Source organism: Natrix helvetica, assembly GCF_964273705.1.
Source record: "Natrix helvetica genome assembly, chromosome: 4".
NCBI lineage: Eukaryota > Metazoa > Chordata > Lepidosauria > Squamata > Natricidae > Natrix > Natrix helvetica.
The window spans coordinates 45,773,336-45,796,862 of NC_138550.1; the positions used below are offsets into that span (position 1 = coordinate 45,773,336).

A 23,527-nucleotide genomic window follows, 5' to 3' on the forward strand; every position below is an offset into this window, starting at 1 on the left:
AGATAGATAAATGAGAGAGAGAGAGAGAGAGAGAGAGAAATACAGTAGGTAGGTAGGGGGAGAGAGAGAGTGCGTGTAGGTAGGTAGGTAGGTAGGTAGGTAGGTAGGTAGGTAGAGGGATAGAGAGAGAGAAATATAGTAGATAGGTAGGGAGAGAGAGAGTAGGTAGGTAGGTAGGTAGGTAGGTAGATAGATAGAGGAATAGAGACAGAGAGAAATGCAGTAGGTAGGTAGGGAGAGAGAGAGTAGGAAGGTAGGTAGAGGTTTCCAGATGTATTTCTCCATGTGCTGGAGAAGGAAATCGCTGACAAACCTTACGACTTTGTTTCTGCTGGCACAGCACTTGATCAATGTAATTCTCATCAGTTAAAGAGCTTTCCAAAAGAAAAAAAAGTGTTTGCACTCTGCAAACCTCTGACGGCCCGTTTTTCACGAAAACTGGCCCATTTTTTTCAAATAAAAGGCATGAATAGCTTGATGGGGGGCTTGCAGGTTGCTCCTGGGGGTGGGGTGGGGGGCAAAAAAGAGCAGAAAAGGCCTGTTTTTTGTGAAAACGGGCCTGTTTTTTGTCAAAAAATTTACATGCATAGCCTTATGGAGGTTTATAGAGTGCTGCTGGGGGCGGGGGGGGGGCAAAAAACAGCACATTTCTGGCTCATTTCTGCCCTCCTCAGCCCCCAGGAGCTCTCTGAAAGCCTTCATAAGACTATGCACGGCCATTTTGGTGAAGGGGGCGGAGCTTCGGGAGGCAAAAATGCTGTATTCGATGTATAAGATGCACCCAGATTTTTAGCTTCTTTTTTGAGGAAAAAAGGTGTGTCTTATACTCCGAAAAATACGGTAATCATATCACTTCATATCTTAGTACATAATATATAACTATCCTGACTAACTCCTCTAATAGAAATGACCAAATAGTTAAGAGTTAAGAATTGGCATATTTTATTCTGAAATATGCAAACGTAATGGATAAAGAGTCCAATTAAACAGGATATTGTAAAGGTTACATATGGCTGTTCAGGTGTTCCTGGTATACAATTCCCAACATCATTTGAAATTAGCAATGTTGATATACTCAAGAGCAGTGACGTGCAGTCAGGTGAGGCAAGTGAGGCACAGCCTCACCGCTCTCATCATGAAAAAAAAAAGTAAAAGGAAAAAGCTGAGCTAGTTACTGCCTCTCCGTGGATGACTCTGCTTAACTGTTAAAAAAAGCTGGAAAAGGTATGTGTGGGTTGGAGGGAGGGGAAGGAATTCAAACTTCATCCTCCTGCTGCTGTGCAGGGCTTTGGGCAAAGGCTGGAGAGAAGGACCCTGGCTCGCTTGTGCTCTCCCTCCCCAAGAGTAGTTTGATTGCAGGCAGAGCCACGTTGTGGGGCCAGTGTGTGTGCTACAGCATGGCTCTTTGCCTGGCTTCCTGCCTCCTGTGGTCTCCTCACTGGTGCTCTCCCTCCCCAAGTGTAGTGACTTCCTCCCCAGGCCCCCATTCATTTCTCTCTCACACACACACAGCTGGATAAAACTATATAAAAATCTAGCCCAGCTTCACTGATTACAAGTTTGAAAAGGCAACGTGGCTCCGCCTGCAATCAAACTACACTTGGGGAGGGAGAGCACAAGCGAGCACTGAGGAGACCACAGGAGGAGGCAGGAAGCCAGGCAAAGAGCCATGCTGTAGTACACACACTTTCCCCCCCCCCTTTCTTTTGGAAGGCTCAGATCGGCTCCCTTCCGGCTTCTCTGCCTCTCCTCTCACCCCAGCCTGCCAGCAGGAGGTGGTGGGTGGGCTTTATTGTGTTCCAGGCATTTCCCACCCAGACAGCAGGCTGCATTTGCAATGCAATGGTGGAGGTGTTTGGGAAAGGCAGCAGGGGAATGGCGGGGATGGCAGAGGAGCTGCTTTCAAGCCACTGGAAAAGATATCCAATCCAACTTTTGTGTGTGTGGGGGTTTGTTTGAGAGTGAGTGAGAGAGGGAAGGGGTAGGAGAGATAGTCCAATCCAACTTCTGTGTGTGTGTGTGTGTGTGTGTTTGAGAGAGGGGGAGGAAGGGAGAGAGGGAGGAAGGAGGGGAAGGAGAAGAAAAAGAAAAAGAAAGAAGGAGCAAAGGAGAAAAACAAATGCTGTCACTTTAAATTGGAACTGAGCATGCCTGGCTGTGGAATTCTGGGAGTTGAAGTCCACAAGTCTAAAAATATTTGAAACCCAGCACTGTGTCAGTGCCTCACCAGTCATAAACCTCACCGCACGTCACTGCTCAAGAGCAACAGAAGCAACCGGATTTCTGTATTTATAAATTTAGGGAGTACTACCAGCCATTTACTGTTATAATAAATGCTTCCTTTTCACTTCTTTTGATATACCGTATATATTAACAAATGCAGTACTAAATAAAATGTAGGTTGCCATTCAAGATTATATCGTTTTTATTTTTTGGTTTCTTGTTTCTATCTATGGAAAATAATAATGGAAAATTCAGTGTAAAATCACAGAATCCCATTAGTGGTTGTGTGTAGACACTTTCCCATTTTCCTGCTGATGAAGCACAAAAAAAAATGAAAAGACTGAGGTAGTCAGGAGGTTTCATTTCTGATTCATGTCTCTCCTCTGAGCAGTTGCAGAAATTGAAAGATGGGAGGGAAACAGGAGATGAATATCAAAGGATCCATATGGCACTTATTAAGTGGTGGAATTAATATGTGCTGCATCAGATTCCACTTTTTCCCCATCTATATATGGATAATTTTTGGCATGCTATTGGGATGGGTTAATTACAATAACTTACTGTGGCATTGTAATTCTGGATTTTTTTCAATCACAAAATTTTATATCATTGAAAAAGTTTCTTCAGAAGCAAGAAAAGAGTTATGAATATTCTCTAAAATGAAAATTAAGAAACACAAAAATGAAATATTTACATTTGTGAATACTGATATTTAAAATATTTAATACTCTACTTTCCGTAATGAGAGCTGCTATCTTCATCCTATATTGTAGAGCAGAAGAACTTGAGTTATCCTAATGAATCAGGAATAGGTATGGTACAGTAGCTGCTACGTTATAAAATGAATGTTTGTTTATTTTGTATTTAATTAACACATTATTGCATATGTTTAATCAGAAAAAAAATCATTGATATCTGTTTCCTTTCAACTGTAATTTTTAAGATTTAAAAGATGTAACACAAGTTGTAAAGAATGATGACAGAGAATGTACTTATAAAGGAAAGGAAAATAATGTATAATGTATCATACAAAACTCTTAAAAATATGTATAATGTGCCTACTGGAAAAAGATCAGATAAATACAGTGTAACATTTCCACTCCATGAAATGATATGTTGCTTTGTGACTTATAAATATCAAAAATATATTGTGCTTTCTTTATCAAGTTGATTCAAGAGAGTGTGCTGGCCACTTGCTCCCTCCACTCCCTCCCCAACACTGCAGCAGTCTTACTTGCCTTTGGGGAGGGGAGAAGGAAGGAAGGAAGGAAGGAAGGAAGGAAGGAAGGAAGGAAGGAAGGAAGGAAGGAAGGAAGGAAGGAAGGAAGGAAGGATTAATAGATTCTGAGGATCACTTCTAGCTTCCAAAATGAAACACAATAGGGAAATTGACAAGCTCCTGGTCCCACTAATGTTTTTCTGCCCTGGTCATTCTGTTTCTTTGTTTAGGTAAGGAATTATCCTTGAAGATGACCCATGGGTCAGAGATTGTCTAGTCTATTTATAAAATTTCTTCTCAAAGGTGAAGCGTCCAGTACGTTCATTCATGTCTTTTAAAACGCTACATAAAAGTTATCATTTATTCAGGAATTTGGTTGGCATTTCTCCTTTTGTTACCTTAGCAGACAAAAAGACTGCTATGTTCAAAAATAACATAGGCCATATCTTAACATTTGACTCCTAACAACAAGAGTACAAGACAAGGCATGTAATAGATACATGTGAAGGAAATGGGGAAGGACTGTTCATCTTCATTAATCACAATAAGAAAACATAAGAAATTACTTGGTAATAGTAGAATTTATTGATCTATTTTGAGGAAATAAAATCTGGTTCTTGAAAAAATTGGCATGAGATGAAAGTATCATTTGATCAATCATTGTGTTTTTACTAACAATAGTTTAGCATTACGTTTAATTCAAACTACTTTTCTTTGTTCAATAAACCACATCTGAAATAAAAGTCATAACTCATCAGGCTGTGTGAATAAAAAAATCTCTAGAGAAAAGTTGGGGACAACTTTTTCACATAAGAAGTCGCACTTGATTATAGTTCTAAAAAGAGAAACAAATAAGAAAAGAATAAGCTCTCTCACACATTTTTACAATCACCAGCTAGGGCAACCCAGCTGGCAGTGTGGCTGAACATCTTATAAAGGGGAATACTGGTTATGTACGCTAAAAAGTAATACTGACTTTTATATTTCAAGTTCTAAGAAATACGGTAAAATTTTTGCTAAATATGAATTTAAAACTTGAGTGTATGTTCAGCTTATATTTTAGAATTAATTGAGAGAAAAACTAAAAGAAAAATGACTTTCTGGGGGGGAGTTAAATTTACAATTACATGCTACATATATTTCTTAGAGCTATAAAAATAATTACATGATTTTTTTTTGTTATTTTCTTACTGTAATTTTGAATGAATTGCATACTGTTTGTTATTTTAGTATGTGATTTGCTTTAACCAAAAAACATCACATCATATGGAAATAAGCATGTGGTTATACCTTTTTAATCTTCTCCTAAACCATTTAGGAGATATTGCCTAATTGTAAAAAATATCCTTTAGGGCAGGGTTGTCAAACTCAAGGCCGGGGCTGGATCTGTCCAATGGGGCCATCCTGGAAAAAGCAAAGGACTGGCCTACAGTGTCTCTGCCCTCGAAAATGGAGCTTGCGAGGGCTGCGCATGGCCTCCCGAGCTCCGTTTTCACTGGCAGAGGGTTGCAGGAGGCCATCACAGCTGAAAACTGAGCTTGAAAGACTGTTTCCGCTGACAGAATACTCAGGCCACAATAGGCGCTCCTGACAAAAGTGATGCCAAGCTGGCCACTCTGGCCATGCCCACTCCAAGTTCCTGAGGTCAAGCACATTGATGCTGCCCTCAATGAAATCGAGTTTGACACCCCTGCCTTAGATTTTTGGGTATGTTATGCTGTCTCAACAGAATATTCATAAATAAAGGAATAAATGAAAGGGAGCAGGGGAAATCATGAATCTGATTTCATTACTTTATAATGAAATTGTGTGCTAATTTTCAGAGAAATGACTATATTTAGTTATGGATTCTGGTTACCCCAAATATCTGCCTTTTAGTAGAAATAGTGGGGTGAAATTTTAAATAGAAATTTGAATACATTTAAATTTAAAATTCATCAAACCTTTGGGATGTTTAATGTATTTTATCAAACAACAGTGAAACAGCTAGTATGACAGTGACCATAACAAAAGAAACTCTTGTTAAAATCCACATTAAATTTAGTGCAAATAGCAAATAGCAATTCTGATTGTATTTTATTTTTATTTACACTTCATTAGTTTCTCTCTTGGTTAATTAAGGTGATTGTATTCTGAGAATTGTAAACAATTGGATGGAAGAAAAAATAAAATAGTAAAAAAAAAGTCCCTGTTAAATTCATATCAGTGCTGACGAAAGCTTTTTGCTATAAATGCATAATTCTTGAATCAAGATGTGCTTTACTTGCAACCAAATGCTCCTTGAGCACTCTTGCATATTTTGAGTCACTTTCTGAGAAAATGATTTCTCAGCATTTCCCAGATCTATTGTGTGGTCACTGAAAACATTTAGAAAAGTAGCATTAGGGTTTTTTTAATTATTATATCACTGTAAGAGAAGCAGAGGACTGCAGAGATTAAAATAAATTACGTGTTTATTGCAATGCCACAATTCAATCTAGTCCTGATGCAACTCAAAATCTAAATCTAACGCCAATGCTACATCTTTTACATTGGAATACTTGAAGTTGCTTATACATTGCTGATTAATAACTATTTTTTTATTTATTCTCTTGTGTTCCCCCTCCCCTTTCCATTTGTCTTTTAAGTACTGCGAGATGACTTCAGACAAAACCCTTCAGATGTTATGGTAGCAGTAGGTGAGCCAGCTGTGATGGAATGCCAACCTCCTCGAGGCCATCCTGAACCTACAATTTCATGGAAAAAGGATGGATCTCCTTTGGATGATAGAGATGAAAGAATTACAGTAAGCTTTTTCCTTTAAAAACAACTACGATAACTAAAATATAGTTGCTTATTTAGCATGTATTATTTGCCCCATTGTGCAACATGAATTGCCACCCTATATATGAAAAATAAAAGGTGGAATTACATGTGAATTCATTTGATTGTGTTGGCAGAGTGCTACAATTCCTCAAAAATAAGTAAGCTTGCTATTATCTTTTCATTTATACTGATATCTAAGAGCCAAGAGCCCAGCCAAGACCTCGTGGGGCAGTTAGAAGCCGAATTAGAGCTGCGTGGTTCTCCCTCAGCCTGCGCCACACCGCTAGAACCACCGCTGCCATTTTGATCTCTAGCAGGGCGGCCATTTTGGCACAAACAGGCAGTGATTACAGAACATTTACAACAAGCGTTCTGAAAATTTATGTCCTTCCTTCTCCAATAGTATCAGTATTATTGTGTTCGTTTATCATACTACTTCCACTCCTTATTTCATTCATTCATTCATTTTATCTTTCATTCAGTGAAAGATAAAAATCAACTTGTTGGGAAACATCCAGCCAACTGGGGTGGAAGGGTCAAGCAGGGAACTAGCTTTGAGTTCTTGAACAAAATGCAAGAGGCATAACCCTGACAAATCCACCCCCAAGTCCAATGGAAACCTATATGGTTGTTCCCCAGAAAAGGTAAGCAGTCTGGGGAGATTTTTGTAATATAGGTAGTGGATAATAAAGTTACTGACTTGGAGCCTTCATGAGTGGATCTGCTTCCTTATTCATGTGATCAATATTTCCAAACTTCACTGCCAGCTTTTGATGAGCAAAATCAATGTGGAAATCGACAGGAAGTCATATGTCATTGCATTTAATAATCCTTGGTAATGACTACAGCTAGAATGTAAATTGGCAGGGTCACATGACTTAATAATCATACCCTTAGTGATGAAGTTTCTAGTTCCTATTGTGGCTAATAAGTAAGAACTATGTGTAATTTCATTATTCAGTAAGATTTAAATAAACATGAATGTCATGTTTATTATATTATTTCATTTTGCAACATATACGTCATTCTTTTTATAATTTTAATATTTAATAATTTTATGATTTTTATAATTCATCAAGCTTTGGGGTTCAAGGATGATTTCCATGTGATTTCCATGTAGTTATAATTTACAAATTTTATATAGTAGAAATTAACTGAGATTATGAAAATAGTGTGACTAGTAGTTGCTTAAAAATCTATGAAATATGGTATTTTTATTTATTTTTATTTTGCAAATAGATGCTAAGAGTCATAAGGTAAAATGATTTAATATTACTGATTTTCTTTGGCCTGTGAAACCTTTAAACCTCAAATGATTAAAGAATTGATGGAACAATATTCCTAAACTTTCTTTTTCAATGATAAACAAGTGTATTGACAGAAATAATGTATTTACTGTTTACTTCCTGCTTTTTTATGTGCTATGTTCTTTTCTTTTTTTAAAAAAGACAATTTTTTAAAGTACCACAGACGTTTATAGTAATTAGAAACCAATATTTGCTGTTTTGTTTCATTTTCTTTCCATTTGGGAATGTCATCCCAAACAGTGCTTTTTCAAGAGGCAACTGGACTTTCTTGTTTGTCTTTCAATAATATAAAGTAATAGATTTTATCAGATTATAGCCCTGAATTTTTTAAAAAGAAAAATCTTCGTGAATATGTAGAGATGTGTATAATCCTAGCCTTCTTGGTGTTATTTTTTCCCAGTCTTGTAATTTTATGTTTTGCTTATTTCACATTTCTCCTAACTTTGCACTTCATAAATGCCTATATGGCTTCTGGTCATATTAAAAGTTTAATTGAAGCAAAGCACTTTTAAAATAATGTATATTTCAAGTATCTGGTTTCTTCTACTGAATAGTTAAATAACCTTTTTTTGGAACTGTGCCACATACAGATAGTAAGCATATAAAAAGCAGCAAACTGACATACAATATGTTGGACACTATCCAAATCTCCTTTTCAAGAGAAGCCAAAAAAGTAGATGCTTTCTGTCACAATTTATATGGTTTGCGGATTTGGTAAGCAAGCTGACATAGTTTCATTTGCAAGTGGAAGCAATTTTAAGAAGTTAATGAAAGACAGAAAGGCATAAGTATTTCAATTTTTTTTGCACTGAAGTATGTAAGAGAGAGTTAATATGGTATTTCAGAATGGTTGAAGAAAGATATTAAATGATTTTTTATGTATAGTACAGATATTCTTTAAAATTAATTGTGTTTAGATTAAATTTTAAATGATTCATTATTTTCAGATACATAATTATCTTAATTATTATATTACAATAATAATTACAGTAGTTGAAGTCCACCAGAGAAAGTTAAGTACATTAAACTAAGCCTTTTGTAACCTTTGAGATACAGTTGGATGAGTTAGATATAAATAAGGTCTTACAGCAGGATTCCTTCTTCAGTATCTTCCTAAGCATAGGAAAGCCCTTCCCATCATTTTCAATGAGTAATGTTTGGTAGTACCTCTGTTTCTCAGCTTTTGAAGATGTCTACAAATAGATCATCATGTGGACAGCTGACCCTCATGATTGTCAGTTAGCTTCAATTTGCACAGAATACTTTTCTGATTTTGTTTGTTTGTTTAAGCAGGGAAAAGTTTCTACAAGCAAATATATTTCAGCTGGTTTCTATGGTCCTTTTTCTTGTTCAACATATTCATTTTGGTTCACTTCTGTGTGCTTAGCTAAATTGGATAATTCCACGTGAACTACACTTTTTCACCTAGCTAATCAAATTCCTCTGGCTTTCTTGCAAGCCCCAAGCATTGATCTATGACTGTGAATAATGTTTTACAAAACAGAAAGAAATTATTTTAATGTTGTGGCTATCAACACTTTAGTCAAATTGTCAACAAGATCACAAATTGGTAGAGACACTGATACTGTGATTAGAAAGCACAACCCTGGTCCAATGAAGATAAGCAAGATTTTCTTACTAGCAAAGATCAGAGAGCAAACAGACAAGGAATTAAGATTTCCAATGAGGCAAGAGAGCTTGAAAACAGGACATAGGGCCTATAAAATAGAACTGTAATGGAATATATAATACCCTGTACTGCATTCCCATTAAATGAAGAAGGTTTCCAGTTAACATTGAAACAAACTTATTCTTTGGCTATGATAATAAGACCCAGACTAATCAGGAGCAACAACCTTTGAATATCCTCCTCACGCAGTACAATTGGGAAATGATCTCAATTTTTCTGTCCTCTAAATTTGACTTAAAAGTGATAGAATTCTGTAAGTTAAGCAGCTGCAACATTTCTCTGGATTAAATTCCCATGAGTGCAGGAATACAATTATGAGCAGCAATATTACAAGTTGACTCTAAAACATCAAATCTTGTAATTGCCTCAACTTGTCTCCTTTCCAGCTGATGATGATTCATAAGCTAGGAGATGACAGATTCCATTTTAGGCAAAGATTTGCTGCCTAGTATAAATGTGAATCACTGTTTTATGAATCAACTCTTAAACTCATAAATGATTTGAAATATATTATTTTTTGGTTTATATTTTATATATGTCATAAGATTTTACAAGGATACATTGTATCATACCTTTTTATATAGAAGTGTATTGTCCCACCACCAATAAGTAATTCAGTAATTGTGTAAAGTGCAATATGACACAACAGATCATGTCCATTTCATCTTTCCAATGTATGTTTTGTATTTGGAATGAATTTGGAACTGAATTAAGTGGAAAAGATTTTCTGTGCAGATATACAGACAATGAAAATACATTCTAAAAAAATCACCCTTAAAAATTACATTAAACTTTATGCATCTGCTTAATATTATTGTATGAAAAAAAGCAATTCCTAACAATTATACCATGTTTCCCCAAAATTACGACATGTCCTGATAATAAGACCATGCCATATATTTTCTGTGGGCAAAAATATACGCCTTCCCCCAATAATAAGCTCCCTGGACAACCCCCCCTCCAGCCAGGAAGAGTGCCACTCACCAACCTAGCGATATCCCAAAGGCACAAAGCCGCAGGAGCCGGGGGGAGGGAGTAAAGGCACCCACATTGCTTGACACCTTTGGGATATCGCTAGGTTGGTGGGTGGTGCTGTGCCCAGCTGGAGCGGCGGGTTGCCGGGCAGCTGCTCTCACAAGTAGCCACCCGGCAATGCCCCTTTCCAGCCGGGCAGAGCACCACTCATCGACCCAGTAATATCCCAAAGGCACTAAGCCGTGTGGCGCTCTGCCTGGCTGGAAAGAGGTTGCACAAGCACTTGTTCTGTCTCCAGCTCACGTGCCTCCCATCCTCACCATGCCCAACTCTCCCTGCAGGGTTGAGCCAGGGTGCCACCGCCGCCATGCTCCAAGCCTAACCGGCTTCTGAACTCGGAGATCTGCTGCTGAGTCTTCCGGCAGCAGCAGCTCTGGGACTACACTTTATAGTTGAGCATAGTACCAGAGCGGCCGCTGCCGGAAGACTTGGCAGTGGATGTCCGGAGTTTGCAAGCTGGTTAGGCTCGGAGCATGGCAGTGGCAGCGGGGCTGCGACAGCAGTGGCAGCAGTGATGGCGGGGCTGCGTTGGCAGTGGCGGTGGGGCTATGGTAAATAAATAAGTCCTTTAGCTTATTGGCCTTGATAATCTCTTCCCTGTTTTCCCTTAACATCTCCTTAACAAACAACGGCACATCTTTTGTTCAGCAAATTTTATCTGTTAAATAAATCAAGAGCCATTAAATCAAGACTTTGTGTGCTCCCAAATTAAAATCAAGATTGTTCATAATTCACACACAAAATTGTGTATAAGTTTAATAGTGTTTTTAAATCAAAAAAAGAAAAGTTAAGCATTTTAAGATGCTTCCGAATCATTTTGTGAAACACTTAATACAGGTTAAGTTAAATATTACAAATCACTATCACATGGAGCCATGAACATAGCAATTAAGGAAATTGATACTTTCAGAATTAAAATAGTTCATGCATTTTGTTTTCTGTTTCTATATGGGTCCTAAAGAGAAAGGTTTTTTAATTATGTGTATGTATGTAATGTATTATAGATCAGTTATAGTATATTATACTATATCTATTAGTTTGTGTTTTTCTTGCTTTCAATCCTTGCCTTACTTACTTATTTATTTATTTATTTAAACTTATTAGTCGCCCCCTTTCCCCACAGGGACTCGGGGCGACGTACACAAGCAACAGTCAGCACAGTGTCATACAGAGGAGGTAAAAAATAAATAAATAAATTACAATACTCAAAAAGGTTAAAACCCCAATAACATTAAAAGTTTAAAAACTAAAATTAACAATTAAAAATGACCAAGGGGTGGAAAAGTTGTCGAGTTATGCCAGGCCGGCTAACCGAAACAGGTGGGTCTTCAGTTTACTGCGGAAGGAGTGGAGATCGGTTGTTGTCCTAATGTCTGGGGGGAGGTCGTTCCAAAGGGTAGGGCCCGCCACAGAGAAGGACCTAGTCCTGGGCACTGCCCTCTGACAATCTCTAGAGGACAGCACCTGGAGGAGACCCTCTCTGTGTGAGCGAATGGGCCGCAGGGATGTATGGGGCAGGACACGATCCCGCAGGTAACTAGGCCCTATGCCATGGAGCGCTTTGAAGATGGTGACTAACACCTTGAAGCGCACCCGGTAGGCCACAGGAAGCCAGTGCAGCTCGCGCAGGAGAGGTGTTATATGGGAGAACCTCGATCTCCCCATAATTACCCGCGCGGCTGTATTCTGGACCAACTGCAGTCTCGGGGTGCACCTCAAGGGGAGCCCCATGTAGAGAGCATTACAGTAGTCCAGGCGAGACATCACCAGCGCATGAGTGACTGTGCGCAGGGCCTCCCGGTCCAAAAGGGGTCGCAATTGGCGCACCAGGCGAACCTGGTGGAACATCCCCCTCGCCACGGCTGCCACATGATCTTCCATAGCCAGCCGGGCATCAAGGAGGACGCCCAAATTGCTTGCCCGTTCCACCGGGGCTAATTGTTCATCCCCGATGGCCAGCGATGGAATGTGCTGGTTGTACCGGGGAGCCGGGAGCCACAGCCACTCTGTCTTGGAGGGGTTGAGCCTGAGCCTGTTGTCACCCATCCAGACCCGCACGGAACACTTAGAACTAAATAATCCAACTCAAAATATTATCCTGTACTCACATCAGTCTTCCTCAAATACTCCCTTGATACTGCTTAGTATATTTGAAGGTATAACAAATAAACATGATCACTAATATCGAACAAAAATAGAATTCTGGGGTAAAGTCTTTAAAACCAAAACTATAGTTTAATAATGGACTATTTAATAATATGCTACAGTACAGTTTGTAATCAGATTTAAATTCACCTGACAACAATCATTATCAGATTTCATTTAATTTGTTTGCTCTCCAAATTTTATAGCAGCAATCTGAACTGGAGGAGAACAGCAAACGAACAACATATGTTAATAAAACAGGTACAGTTTTATTTAAGCATCTGTGAAACCTTATTATATTTATCCCTCAATATTTCTACATACATATAAAGTGTGATTTGTTCTCCACACAAGCCCTGAAATTGCATAAAATGAATAATTAAACAAATGAATAAAAAACATTACACTTGTTCATTTATTTTTTAAAAAATGAACTAAAGCGCCATATTTCAGTGTAAGGGCCCACATTAGGGTTTGTAGTGAGAGTTTAAAAATATAACCAATTATGTTTAAAATAACACATTTTTTGCTAGGAAGAGGATATCATGGGAATGAGTGAGCACCTATTGAATAAAAATCACTTATATTTACTCAGAATAACTCTGAAACTGGGTAAATCCATATGACTTAATTGAAGGATTGTCTTATTAGCTGGGAAGTAATTTACTCTGTGAGTAACATCTGCCAGGAACTACCTTGTTGGTCCTAGGAGGTGGGCCTTCTCTACAGTGGCCCTATGTACCTTCTCTCTCCAAGGTCAGATTGGCTCTGTCCCTATTATTATTATAGAAATCCTAAGGACTGGGTTGTGTCACAAGACCTGGAAGTCTCAGAGAATTGGAGGTATTCTTAGCTGACTTAGCTGATCTTTTACTTTGTCCATGGGATTTATATATTTTAAATATTTAGTGATTTTTAGATTTTTAATTATCACCTTTTATATTTTTCATGCAATAATCAATGCATACTTGAATAAATGAAATAAATGAAAGGACGTTGTAGTTCTATCTCCTCAAGAAACTGTTTTATCATTCTTAATTGCCTTAAAAATGCCTGTTCACCATAACAATAATGTGTAACAATAAGGAATTACGTGTACAGGTGAAACTCGAAAAATTAGAATATCGTGCAAAAGTTCATTTATTTCAGTAATGCAACTTAAAAGGTGAAACTGATATATGAGATAAGACTCATTACATGCAAAGCAAGATAGTTCAAGCTGTGATTTGTCATAGTTGTGATTATTATGGCTTACAGCTCATGAAAACCCCAAATCCACCATCTCAGAAAATTAGAATATTACATGCAATCAATAAAACAAGGATTGTATGTAGAACAATATCGGACCTCTGAAAAGTAAATGCATGCATATGTACTCAGTACTTGGTTTGGGCCCCTTTTGCAGCAATTACTGCCTCAATGCGGCGTGGCATGGAAGCTATCAGCCTGTGGCACTGCTGAGGTGTTATGGAAGATCAGGATGCTTCAATAGAGGCCTTCAGCTCTTCTGCATTGTTCGGTCTCATGTCTCTCATCTTTCTCTTGGCAATGCCCCATAGATTCAGGTCAGGCGAGTTTGCTGGCCAATCAAGCACAATAATCCCACGGTCATTGAACCAGGTTTTGGTGATTTTGGCAGTGTGGACAGGTGCCATGTCCTGCTGGAAAATGAAGTCAGCATCCCCATAAAGCTCGTCTGCGGAAGGAAGCATGAAGTGCTCCGAAATCTCCTGGTAGATGGCTGTGTTGACCCTGGACTTAATGAAGCACAGTGAACCAACACCAGCAGATGACATGGCTCCCCAAATCAACACAGACTGTGGAAACTTCACACTGGACTTCAAGCATCTTGCAGTGTGTGCCTCTCCATTGTCCCTCCATACTCTGGGTCCTTGGTTTCCAAATGAGATGCAAAAGTTGCTCTCATCAGAAAACAGGACTTTGAACCACTGAGCAACAGACCAGGTCTATTTTTCTTTAGTCCAGATAAGACACTTCTGATGTTGTTTGTTTTTCAGGAGTGGCTTGACAAGAGAAATACGACATTTGAAGCCCATGTCCAGGATCCATCTGTGTGGTGGCTCTTGATGCAGTGATTTCAGCCCCAGTCCACTCCTTGTGAAAGTCCCCAACATTATTGAATGGCCTTTTCTTGACAATCCTCTCCAGGCTGCGGTCATCCCTGCTGCTTGTGCACCTTTTTTTCCCTTCCACATAACTTTCTATTAATGGGCTTTGATACAGTACTTTGGGAACATCCAACTTCTTTTGCACTTACCTTTTGAGTCTTTCCCACCTTATGGAGGGTGACAATGATGGTTTTCTGCACAACTATCAGGTCATCAGTCTTTCCCATGATTGTGATTCCTACTGAATTTTATACACTGAATGTAGCCCCACCCACCCACCAGCCTCAACCCTTTGGCCTCTGCCTCCCAGCAATTTACCTCTTTGCAGCAAACAGGGGCTTGCTGAGGCTTCAATAAGCTATAGCAATCCCTGCAGCCTGTAACAGCTGATTATCGGGATAAATTGAAAGTGAAACTTGCTATTTGCTCCACGAGGCAAATTGCTGGGAGGCAGATTTTTTTTCTTACTCTAATCAGGCTGCTTGCTGCAAGGAGGTAAGTCAACAACTATGAATGCCTATACAATATTCAAATTATTAGACTTATTTTTTAAAGACTGCTTTATTATTATTCTAGACTTAACAAAATGAAGAAGCTTTTTAAAATAAATGCTTGATCTGAAGAGGCCCCTGGCTATTTTTTTAAAAAGTGCTATTCTTTTAAATAGCAGAGAATAACTATACTTCCAGAAAGTACATCAATTTTAACAGCATCTGTACAAGTATAGTCTGAAATATAACATTACAAACAGTGTATATTGTCTGTCCTGTTTGTTGCAAGGAGGCAAATTGCTGGGAGGCAGAGGCAGATATTTTTCCCTTGTTTTCCTCCCCAAAATCTAGGTGTGCCTTATACTTCAGAGTGTTTTATACTCTGAAAAATACAGTACTTCTTCCATTAAAATGTAAATAATAATTTATCAAGTTCCTAAACAAATGTATATGGAGTCAGTGTAAAAAATATGTATATTGTCTCCCTCCCTCTCTCTCTCTCTTTCCCTCTCTCCCTCTCCTTCTCCCTCCAACTCTCCAGTTTGGTAATGAAATGTCTTCAAGAAGACAACCAAGCTCAGAGATCAACCAAGGACCTGGATGAAAGAGGATATTAACAGGTATATAAAATAGTCAAGTTTCTAGAGAAGAATTATTCTGTGAAAATGAATAAGGTGAGGACCTTATTCATTTTCACAGAATAATTCTTCTCTAGAAACTTGACTATTTTATATACCTGTTAATATCCTCTTTCATCCAGGTCCTTGGTTGATCTCTGAGCTTGGTTGTCTTCTTGAAGACATTTCATTACCAAACTGGGTAACATCATCAGTGCACATTGATTCTTATTGATTAATTTTAACTTTTTCTGATAGTAGCCATAATTAAATTTTGGCAAGTGGGAAATAAGATAATTATATTAATCTATTTTAAAATGCACATTAAGATATTATTTATTTATTTGTTAAATTTATTTGCTGCATTCTTTGCAATGGGACTACTCTAGGTGGCATACAACAGTTAAAAGAAGGAAATGAAGAGAAGGGTTAACAAACAGAAGTAAAATAATAGAGGAATAAAATAAACAATGAAAAAGAAAGTGATAATATACTACGCTTGTAACAAAAAGTGGACAGGTGGACAGGTGGAGAGCGAGGGACAAGGTGGACCTTCCATCAATCTAGCAGCCATCTCCAGTTTGGACCGCTCCCATTGGGTCCCCAGGCCAACCAGTAGAGCCAGGTTTTCAAGTTCCTACAGAAGGATAGGAGAATGGTGACAGATATTACCCTACAGGGTAGAATGTTTCAAAAGATGGGCACTGTAGTAGAGAAAGCTCTTTTTTTTGAATCCCGATAGGCAGAGCTCTTTGAACTGCTAAGGACCACATGATTCTTACTATGTCTTGATAAGACCATGGAACTCAAAGAGCGCGTGCTTACTTTTTCACATGACTGAAGGGTGGGGGGGGGAGTAGTTGTGTTGGTTTAGATTGAAGATAAGCAGGACCAGCAAAATGGATATTTATAGAAGCCAGTGAAATTGCTCAAAGCAATTAGAGTATCTGCCCCCTTTCAATTTTTTTTAGTAAAATTGTATTTATCTCTACGCTTGGTGTTTTAAGAGTTTCAAGAGAATCTTACTAATAGATAAAACGAGTCTGAATCAAACTCCTTTTAGCAAAGTAGTAAAATCAAATGATTGTTTTATTTATTTCATAAACAAAATTGGTCAACATTTAATGTGCCAAAGTAGAATAATATATTTCCATCTAGTTCAGGTCAGTCCATTTAAAGAATCAGTTGTGTAAGATTTCACTAAGTGTTAGAATTAATTTGGACTAATCCTGGTTTATCTGTGCCAATCTTACAAATGTTCACTCTTATTGCATATCTTACTACACAGATTTTAAAGCATGGCATGCTGAGTTATAAAGAAAAATATTAAGATCTATACAGAAAAATCTGTGATGCCTATCTGTCTGATCTGAAAAGATTACAGAATCATTTCTAAAGTTCTGAAGTTCTACTGAAGTGCAGGCAGACTCATTTTACTAAAATGGATAAACTTTGGTCACTGAAGCTTTTAATCTTCTTAAGAGAGTCTATCCTGTTTAAATCAGTCCAGATGATCTTCAGATCTCTGTCTCTTTGTCATTGGTCTTGGCTTCAAAAAATGAGTCAAAAGCAAGAATGTTCAGGCAATATCAGTGCTGTTATGTCTGCAAGAAATCAAGTAGTGCATTATATGCTAATAACCTCATAATAAAGAGCTAATAATAAACCATGAAGCTGGTTGTGGAATAATTTATGGATACTTTATTGTCTCAGGCCCTGACAAGCAGTTATTATTGAAGGATCTCAGAACTCTACAAAAAGTTATTCAGTATAAAATCAGGTCAATCTTACATAACTGGATCATACAGTAAGACATCAATGCCAACTATACTAGTGAATGGATATTTATTTTAAAATAATAAATATAAAGAAAAAAATGATGTTTTGAAATAGCCAAAATTGAAGTCTGGAACTAAATCTCATAGAAATATTATTAGCTGGATCATAAGTAAACATTGCTTTCATTGAAGCAATTGCTTGGGAGGAATGGGCCAAATATATACCCTATGAGAGATTGTTCTATAATTATAGGAAACATTTGATTATAGTTACTATAGTTTAATAGTATTATAATTTACTGTAGTTTGAATTGCAACAGTGATTTCTTTTTCATAGGCAAATCACAAGTGAGATTGTTTTGTTTATTAGATAAATTAAATAAATAATCATGTTTTGAGGTCAATGTTGTTCAGTCTTTTTATGTATCAGTAGCACTCACGTGAAGCCCTGATTATATTAGCAAAATCAGGCAAAAATTCAGAAATATGAAAGCAAGTAAATAACCCTTTAAACAAAATCCTACAAATAGAATATGAAACTATTATTTTTCTTCAACATTTGCTATTAGGAGGCAAACCACTTTTGAACATGAACACATTTAATAGTTATGATTCATATTTTTCTCATAACAGGTCTAAGGAGATATATATAATTTGTTAACTTCCATTGATATACCGTGTTTCCCCAAAAATAAGACAGGGTCTTATTTTCTTTTGACTCCCAAAATAAGCACTTCACCTTACTTTCAGGGAGGTTATTATTTTTTTACGTATTATTTTTGAGGTGCAGGAGGCAGTGAGCGTGGTCACCTCATGGCTGCTGCTGTGTTGCAATATTTTCAGGGAGGGCTTATTTTGGGGGAGGGCTTATTTTAGTGCATCCGCTCAAAAGCCCGATTGGGCTTATTATCCAGGGAGGTCTTATTTTCGGGAAAACGGGGTATTTATATTAGTTCTATTTTTGTTTGCTATGCTTAAATATTCCTATCAAACAAAGAAGAATTTTCCAGTTAAATATTGTAAAATTTGTCATTTTTTAATAACTTGTATTTAATTGAAAAATCCATGCTCGTATCTTGATCTGTCAGTGGTAGTATATTTACCAATAACTGGAAACTATAACTGAGCATTTGGCATATATTTTCAGATATTGTAAGACTGATTTATTTTTGCTCATTATAGAAGATAAACTAGCTTCATAGAATGCTTATAGAATAACCACAGACATTCTGATGAATTTATACTATAGTATTCCATAGTATTTCTAGAGAACATTGTCTATTTAGAGAAAGGTTTTTCCTATATAGACTTTTGAAGCTGATAATCAACTGGTTAGTAGCACCTAACCAACCTTAGTTTAACAACAACAACAAAAGGCTAAAACAATTCAGAGTAGATTTCTTTTTGTTTGGGATATTGCCAGAAAAATCCCAAAACAGACCGAGAGAAAACAAACTGAAAGAACATGAAGGCAGTCTAGTTCCATAACATGCCAAGAAAGTATATAGAGGTATCACTTTTAGTGAAAAATAAATTCAAGGCATCTTTATCTATAATCCCTAAATTGAAAATATCTGATAATTTGTCATATTATATAAGAAACACAAAGTTTAATTATTTGAATTTCACAGCTTGATCATCAACATCAATTATCACACATTTGAAAAAAACAAACTCCCACAAGTACTTTTATTTTTAAATCAATGTTTTTTAAAATTGTATTGTCCATTCAAATAAACTGTCAGGTTTTTTTTAATAAAATGCATTTTCTTTTATGAGTTAGTTTATATTTATAATTATGTTGTATGCAAATATTTTAATTTGTTTGCTCATGTTTTATTAAGACATTATTAATACTTATCATTTTTGTTTTAGATCAGAGGAGGGAAGCTGATGATCACCTATACCAGAAAAAATGATGCAGGGAAATATGTCTGTGTTGGAACAAATATGGTTGGAGAAAGAGAAAGTGAAGTAGCAGAACTAACTGTTCTTGGTAAAGATTTGTTTGTTTGTTTAAGAATTATTGCTAATTATTGCTAATAGTGCCCAAGTATGGCCTATCTGCCAGATATAGAGAGTAAGGGAGAAACTGGTCCTGCAAGAAATGAATCCCACAAATAACCCGGTTCCATGTCACATATATCTTTAAAGGTGAACAACATCAGTGGTTTACTGGAAGCCAGTACATGGATATGCTGCAGTGTATTCAAAATTGCATATGCCATTGTATTCTGAACGAGATTAAGCTTTTGAATATGCCTCAGTAGTAATCCTATACATAACATGTTACAATATTCCAACTGGATTCCTGTGAATCCTGGCCTGAACTACTCTTTCCTCAAAAAAAAAAATAAGTTGCATTTTATCCTGATAAATATTATAACATCTACAAAAAATAAGGAATGACTAAAACATGTTGTGTATGCTGTGTCTTCAAAGAGAAACTATAAGAAATATAGCTATACATAAGGCTATACATAATTTAGTTTTAAAACTACAAAATGCAGATGATTATGAGAAATGAATCTCATAGTTCAGCTAGGAACTGTACCTGAAAGGCTGAAGTTAAACATGACAGTGCTTATTAACCTAGGCTGTATATATTACTTTCTAGGAGTTCAATTACCTAGAACAGGGGTGTCAAACTCAACTTCACATCAGGTCTGTGGTTGACTTTAGGCGATTGTGTGGGCGTGGCCAACTGGATGGGCATGGTGAGCTTGATGCCACTCACTGGGCATGGCTGACTAGGTGGGCGTGGACAGCTTGACACCACTTCCCCAAACTGCTGGCATGTTTATTCATTGCACCATGCTGGCCCAATATTTCCTCTTTGCATTGGATAGACCAGGCTGAAGTCATGCTGGCCAATGTTTCCTCTTGGCATTGGGTAGATCGGGCAGAAACCACGCTGGCCCAATGTTTCCTCTTTGCATTGGGTAAACCAGTCTGAAGCGACGCGGGCTGGCTCCTTACATTTTCCAGAACAGCCCCGCGGGTCGGAGCCGGTCCGTGGGCTTTGAGTTTGATACTCCTGATCTAGACCAAAGTGGACATTTTAATTCAAAGATGTAAGAATCATATATTACAGATGTGCAGTGCTTCATATCAAAAGAAGAAAAGTACCTTGGAGCAAGAGGAAGTATTATTTATCACATCTGTCAGTAGTTCCATGAAAGAGTTGTCTTTCCCTGAGTTTGCATGATGGCCACATGCAATAGAGTTAAAGAAGTACCAACAAGATATGATTTAGTTCCTTATGCAGTAGTTGGTTATTGTAAGAACAGAATGCTGTACTGGACAGGCCAGGGATCCAATCTATTAGTGCGGTCCTTATGTTATTATACATTTCTAGATGGGCATGCACATGCAGGCAACATCTCCTTCTAACACATATTTTCCTAGAAATACTTCCCATGAAAGAATCTTTTCGCCTTCATATCTGAAGCACTGAACATCTCACTGTGATATATTCATTTCAGAATTGAGTTTCAGTGTACTGAAACGTGTCTTTGTTCTATCTTAGTTTTCTTTCTCCAAAGTGAGTATCTTTTTCACAAAGGAATTTAGTTTTTGTTTTGTTTTACTTCCCTTATAACGTGAAGAATTAATAAGCAGGAGATAGATTGTAAATTCAGGGGGGTTTGCAAAAATCTTTGAGATTTTCTGGGCATTTAAATAACATAATTATAAATCTTAATTGCTTCATTTGTTCAGATCAATTTTCTGATTCTCTGCTATGTTTTTCTTTAAATTGTCTAGGTCCTAGCATGTTTCAGGTTCTTGATTGACTATGCTGTGTTCAAACTACTCTTGGGACTTGCAAGTATCATGTTCTTCCATGCTAATATCTAGTTGTCATTTGTTTTCTTTAGAAAGACCATCATTTGTAAAGAGACCAAGTAATTTAGCAGTAACCGTAGAGGACAGTGCAGAGTTTTACTGTGAAGCACGTGGAGATCCAGTGCCAACACTAAGATGGCGAAAGGATGATGGGGAGCTACCTAAATCAAGGTACAGTTCACTTCAATAATATTTTGAACAAAATTGTACAATATGCTGTGTTCTTGAATTTTAGAGGTGGTTGAAATATAAACCTGATGTATCAAAAATATGATAACAGTGTAAAGGTCGTAGGGGATTTGCTTTCAAATCAAAATTGGATTTATCTAATTTTAAAGTTATTAAAGGGTTAAGATAACAACAACTCTTAGTCATGATACCTGTTTATAATATTCAGCTGCAGAAACTAACTTCTTGGTGTATTTACTTTAGACACAGAGTTTATTATTGAGGAAATTGTTCTGGATTAAATCAGTTTTCATTCTGAGTTGTAACTCATCTTAATATTATTAATATCATTGGATAATGACATTTTAATTTTTTTTTCTTAAAGCAATGGATATGAATGCATAAAATTGGATGCTGCTATAGGAGACAGGGACATGCTTCCATTAAAGAGCAACAAACTACTATTTTATAATTGCAGTCTTCTCACCTGTTAATGTTCTATCCGCTTAGTTGATGGAACATAACAAACAGCTATATGTTTTAGTCTTAAGAAATACAGGTAGTCCTTCACTTACAACTGGTTACTTAATAACCATTCAAAGGCACGATGAACACTCACCCACACACACAGAAACTACCCTATTTTTCAGAGTGTAAGACGCATCTTTTTCCCTCAAAAAAAGAGGCTGAAAATCTGGGTGTGTCTTATACACTGAATACAGCATTTTGGGCCTCCTGAAACCCTTCCCACTTCACCAAAATGGCCGTGCATAGCCTTTAGGAGTCTTTCAGAGTGCTCCTGGCGGCTAGGGAGGGCAGAAATGAGCGAAAAACAGGCTATTTTTTGCTCAGTTTTTCCACAGCCCCCAGGAGCACTCTTCAAGCCTTCTAAAGGCTATTCATGCCCTTTTTAAAACAAAAAACCGGGAGGTCTGCAGAGTGCAAAAACTTTTTTAAAAAATTTGCTTCTTCAAAATCTTGTTGCGTCTTATACTCCGGTGCGTCTTATACTCCAAAAATACAGTACCTATTACTCATTTCTGAAGTTATGGATATAACCTCTTCACAGTCATTGGATTGCGTTTTGAGCAATTGGAAACGGATTCATCTTTATGCCATTTGTAGTGTCTCATGATCATGTGACCATTATTTGCTATGTTGTTTGCTTGTTTCTAGTGTTTATTTCCAGTTTCAGAACTACCTATTGGGGAAAATTGCTGGCTTAATAACTGTCACATGTGCTTAGCAACCATCATGTTCATTTAACAACTGCCATGTTCATTTAATAGCTGCCATGTTCACTTGATGACCACTATGCTTGCTTAAGCAAAACTCAAAAAAATCAGGTCTGGTCATATGATGCCTCTACTTATGATCACAACTTATGACATAATTCTGAGTGCAATTATGGTCCTAATTTGAGGGTTCTGTCTATAAAAGAGTATAGAGATATAGAAAAGAAAATAGCAGCAGGCATGTGAGGGGCTGAGAGCTAAATACTACAAATAGCTGTAGCACATATAGTATATACCATTTCATAGTGTATTACAGCACTCTCCAAATGCTTTACACTGTCAGCATATTGCCTCCAACAGTCTGGCTCCTCATTTTACTGATTTCGGAAGAATGGAAGGCTGAGTCAAACAGGATCCAACTCCTGGCATTATGCAGAATTAGCTTGCAATACGGCACACTGTGCCTTTAATAATTATTAGTGGATCTGAGTATGTTTAACTTAAATATGAGAAAGCTAATGGGATACATGATATCAGTTTTCTGGACAGGGAATTGAATTAAAAGATCTGCAAGTTGTTTTTCAACCCTGTAATTCTATAAGAATGACATGTACAATGTAAATGTATAAAGTGTTCTTATCCAGCTTTATATTCATTTGGAAGACCAGAAACTAAGGTAGGATTCAGGTTAGGTTTCTGATTAGAGGAGCAGGAATTTGGTGATTGGCACCATTGAGGTCACTTTTCTATTTATATTGACTCTACAATATATATATTTGGCACTGGTATTTATAATTAAAATTATAATAGATCTATAAGCTATATAATAACAATGCATA

The 23,527-nt window shown here is 37.1% G+C and overlaps 1 protein-coding gene across 1 annotated transcript in view; it reads left to right on the forward strand.

The window, feature by feature from the left end:
• ROBO1 (roundabout guidance receptor 1) overlaps positions 1–23,527 on the forward strand; it is a 464,376-nt gene that overhangs the window by 375,036 nt on the left and 65,813 nt on the right. Inside the window, exons 5-7 of the mRNA XM_081951684.1 lie at positions 6,070–6,227; positions 19,315–19,435; positions 21,318–21,456. Coding sequence (XP_081807810.1) covers positions 6,070–6,227; positions 19,315–19,435; positions 21,318–21,456 — 418 coding nt within the window. The remainder of the gene's footprint in view (positions 1–6,069; positions 6,228–19,314; positions 19,436–21,317; positions 21,457–23,527) is intronic.